The sequence below is a fragment of the Sesamum indicum genome, unplaced genomic scaffold (assembly GCF_000512975.1).
Source record: "Sesamum indicum cultivar Zhongzhi No. 13 unplaced genomic scaffold, S_indicum_v1.0 C00706, whole genome shotgun sequence".
Classification (NCBI taxonomy): Eukaryota; Viridiplantae; Streptophyta; class Magnoliopsida; order Lamiales; family Pedaliaceae; genus Sesamum; species Sesamum indicum.
The window spans coordinates 1-4,458 of record NW_011629796.1 but is presented as its reverse complement, the minus strand read 5'-3'; the positions used below and the strand labels follow the sequence as shown (position 1 = coordinate 4,458).

At 33.7% G+C, this 4,458-nt stretch overlaps 1 protein-coding gene across 1 annotated transcript; it reads right to left on the bottom strand.

The window, feature by feature from the left end:
* Nucleotides 1–2,203: 2,203 nt before the first annotated feature.
* Nucleotides 2,204–4,454, bottom strand: LOC105155221 (geraniol 8-hydroxylase-like). The gene is made up of 2 exons (XM_011071091.2): nt 3,472–4,454; nt 2,204–2,874 (listed from the first exon to the last, which is right to left on the bottom strand). The coding sequence occupies exons 1-2, from the start codon at nt 4,381–4,383 to the stop codon at nt 2,269–2,271; spliced, it is 1,518 nt and encodes a 505-aa protein (XP_011069393.1). The 5' UTR covers nt 4,384–4,454; the 3' UTR covers nt 2,204–2,268.
* Between the last annotated feature and the right edge of the window lie 4 nt (nt 4,455–4,458).

Sequence of the window (4,458 nt, the reverse complement as noted above, 5' to 3'; positions counted from 1 at the left end):
TATTTTGTCACCTTCCAAAATTTTGGAGGATATGATGATATTTATAGGGAGGAGAATAATACAGTTCGTTACGGGAAGAGATATATGTCAACGAATCCTTTGTCGTTTCGGATTAAGCATATGTTGCCCGAGAGTGCACGATTCTGCTCTTGGATCAATTCCTATCCATGTAAAAGGACACGGATTTGGACATGATCTTCAAATTCCCACATCGCATAAGACAAATAAAATTGTTGGTAAATTACAATGATTTTTTCTAAAATTTGGTATAGTTATCAATATTTTTTATTTTTTGAAAAATTATCAATACCTCCATAATTTTAACGATCGTTTAACAATTAACCTATTCAGTTAGTCTCCATTAGATTTGCATCTATTTTTTATGGTGAATTGACCAAAATGCTCTTATGGACTAAAAATTATAATTTTTATTTATTTTTTGAAAAACTGTGATTTTTTTATAAACTAAATGCATAATTTTTTTTATAATTTTTTAAATTTTTACATCCATCTCGTTTGATTTTTTTTTTAAAAAAAAATACAGTAAGAATATAATTTTTTGTTCAAGTTCTTATAATTTTTGTATATCTAGTATTTGTTTCATGGGAAAATAATTAGCGCAAATGTAAAGATATAGACATCAATTACATCGTGTAAAATATAAACACTTATACATGATTATATATTTATGGGATAATTACAATCCACTCTCCTAACGTTTGGTATAATTACATATAAATTCACTGTGGTTTGAAAAATTATATCTAGTATCCCTAAAGTTTTGCTTCCGTTTAACAAATAGGTCCTTTCGAAAATCAAAATTCACTGAGTTTGCTTTTTTAACAAAACATTGAATAAAAATTGATATTTACACTCGATTGACTTAATGCAGCCGAAATAATTTTTTTCTAACTAAACTACCTTAATAACGGGGAAGATTACCTCATCATATGCATTAACACATGAAGATATACGAGGATAATTTGGTTATAAACAAATTTATTGAACCTGCAATAAAAAAATTTATTTAACCTGTAATGAATCTTACAAGCTCTTTACAAAGAATTTAATATCATCCAACTTCTTTAAAACATCTTATAAACTTTATAAGTTTAATATTTCATACGAACAAATTATCCTTATTATTTTGTCTATATTCCATTTCTTTTCGACTTCTCAATAAATTTATGATTCATATGTTTAAACTTTTGTAGTATATTAAGTTTTAATGGCACTTATATATTTACATGGATTTAAGATTTTAGTCATAATAGTGAATGAGTGATTTTTATTTGTACATAATTTCAAAGAATTTTATTTTCTATTTATTTTTTCTTGCATTCAAAGAAGACATTAATTATATATAACTATAAATGATTATAGTTGCACAAAAATAAAATTACTATTGATATTATATTTAAAAAAATATATAGATTCAATACATATATATGACTAAAAAACTAGTCATTGCAATTAACAAAAAAGAAAAAAAATCAATTATGTAGGTATTTGATTATCATGAATGTACATGTACACTATTTTTGTCGATTAATTTTTATAAAATTTTTAGTTGGAATTAGACTAATGCATATTATTTATAAAAGCATTTTAGAAAGATTTAGATTCATGATATGTCAATTCTTAGCTACATATTTGATCCTAGCTAATTGTATAATGTGTTTTTTGGTCGTGAACAATACAAAGAGCTTATTATATAAAAAATTTAACATCTTATAAGATACGAAAATATCTTATTAATTTTACCATCTTATTCTATCCAATTATTTTGAAAGAAAATCCAACATTATATAAACTTCCAAAATATCTTATAAGTTGTAGGTACTTACAAGACATATACTTTTAAGTAAACTTAGCCACATACCCTCTCAATTCAAAATATTTTAGGTGAAATTCAATCAAAAACTAGTTAAGTTGGATGAAAATCATGAGTTCAACCCACACCGTCAGCCTTGTTCTCTTGAGGAGGATAGTCTAATAATTTGAACTCAAAAATTTTGACCAGAGTTTTGTGTTCAAAGTTAAGTGTGTCTATGATTGTGTTAGGTGTTTAAGTTAAATAAAAATGAAAAAGAAAAACCTATGAAGAAAGGAGAAAATAAAACCCATTTACATATTATCAATGTCAAAACTAGAAACTTGCAGAATGTGAGGATGCTGCCTGTCGACGTGGTTGTGAGCCAGATGATATAACCATATACTTATTGCTTTTATTGAAAAAAGACTGTGAAAACTACATTGAATAGAGTATTAGAACCTCTGATACGGAATAGCAAACAATGGTGTTTTCTTCCTCATGACGATCCCAAATTTCTCCAAAAGGTCAACAGTTTCGCCCTCCGGCAACTGCCATTTGAATGAGTGAAGGAGTGTAGCAAGCAAATACATCACCATTTTCTCACCCAGAGGGATACCGGGACACACCCTTCTACCTGATCCAAATGGAAGATATTGAACATTGTTCCCCATGTAATCAAAATTTTCAGTGTGCTTTAGAAACCTGTCAGGCCGAAATTCAGAAGGATTTTCCCAAACTTGTGGATCCATAGAAATTGACCACATGTTCAAGAAGACTTGTGAGTGCTTTGGAATCATGTATCCGCCAACTACGCAGGATTGGCTGGGAAACCTGGGGACGAGGAGTGGAAGTGGAGGGTGAAGGCGGAAGGTTTCCTTCACGACTGCATCCAGATAGTGTAGTTTGGTTATGTGGAATTCTTCCGCGATGTTGTTCTCCCCTATGACATCTGTTAGTTCCTCTTGCACCTTTTTCATTATGTCGGGGTTTTGTAGAAGCTCGGCCATCACCCACTCCACTATCGTCGCTGTGGTGTCGGTCCCGCCTACGACAATGTCCTGTTTGTGGAGAAATTTTGTTGAGTTAACTTAGAAGTTTTTAAATGTTTTTGCAATTGAACTTTCTATTAATCCAGGTAGATCAAGACAAATTCTACTTGTCATGCCCAATTTTGAAAATTCTAATCCGGATTTAGCTCGGTCAAATTAAACTAATCATATGGTAAATACAATACACTTGTTGTATGATTGATGTTCAGTTCAGAAAAAGTGACCAACCACATGGCAAGTGTGATACACTTGCTTTTTGATTGGTTTGGTTCGCCTAAAATTAGTTCGAGCAACAATTTTCCTTTTCAAGGAGATTGCAAATTCTTATTCAAACCAAATTTAGCCGAATCTAACCACCCACAAAGCAAGTATGATATACTTATAATGTGATTGGTCTCTTTTTTTGAATTGTTTACCAATCACACGATTGAATTTATCGTATATTTAATTTAGGTCCGACCAAATTGAGTTTGGGTAGAATTTTCCTTCATTCAAAAGCATTTTTCACTTATCCCAAAATAAGTCCAAATTTGGGAGATCAGAAAAGAAAAATAGAAGCATGTCTCTTAGCAAGAAAATAAAATGTTGGACAAGTTGAAAAATTACCATCAAAATAGCCTTTATTTGGGTCAGCCCAAATGATGATCCTTCTCCGACTTCTTGCTCCTTCAGCTCCAAAAGAATTCCCAAAAGGTCCTTTTCCCTTTCAGCACTCGGTTCTCCCCCGTCGGCTGCTATCATCTTCATCCGCTCATCTATAACAGAATCAAGAATTTCCTCGATGCCAGGCACAACAGCCCTCATTTCTTTCTCAATTCCTTGAACATCAAACTTGGCTAGAACCGGAAAATAATCAGAAACATTAGGCTTTCCCAACAAATCCACGAGTTTTGATACCTTATACCGAAACTCTGCTCCCAGCCTACCACGCGTCTCAGCATCGATCGTCCCACCCCAGAGCAAGCTCAGTATCACATTGAGCTCAGTCAGGAAAATCATTTCACCAATTTCAATAGGCTTGCCTATATTCTTACTCACATCTCTCAGCACCTTTGCCACCTCCTCTTTCCTCAGCCCGTAGGAAGCCTGGAGATTGTTATTGCTTAGCATCTGGCGCACGAATAGTTTTCGCATGTCGCGCCAGTAAGGCCCGTAGGGCGCCCAGAAGATGTCTAGTCCACCGGTAGCGGCTATTGCTGCAATGGGAGGGTCCCGATTCGCAAAAGTTGTGTCTTGATCACGAACCACCTCCTTTATCAGAGCTGGGGAGCTTATTACCATGCAAATTTTGCTACCCAGCTGGAGTTTGTAGATAGGGCCATATTTTTGAGCGAGTTCTGTGAATTGGTGATGCAAATTGACGTGCAGAAATGGTAGGTACCCAAGAATTGGCAGGCCCCTGGGCCCTGGTGGATGTGGAGCTGTTCCGTCTTTTGATTTCTTGAACATCCATGAGTACCAGAAGACGAAGACTAGAACAGAAATGACTGTTAGAGCTGCAACTGCAAGCTCATCCATTTTTCTTTGGCAGCTGAAAGTACTGAAAGAAATTAATGTTTTTGAGAGGAAGAGCTTAATTTATATTTGGAGGGT

What these genes read in the sequence shown, in the direction of transcription:
- LOC105155221 (XM_011071091.2), bottom strand. Translation starts at nt 4,383, where the DNA reads ATGGATGAGCTTGCAGTTGCAGCTCTAACAGTCATTTCTGTTCTAGTC. An exon ending in AAATAAAGGCTATTTTGATG is followed by an intron (nt 2,875 to 3,471) that starts GTAATTTTTCAA and finishes CTCCACAAACAG; the next exon opens with GACATTGTCGTAGGCGGGAC.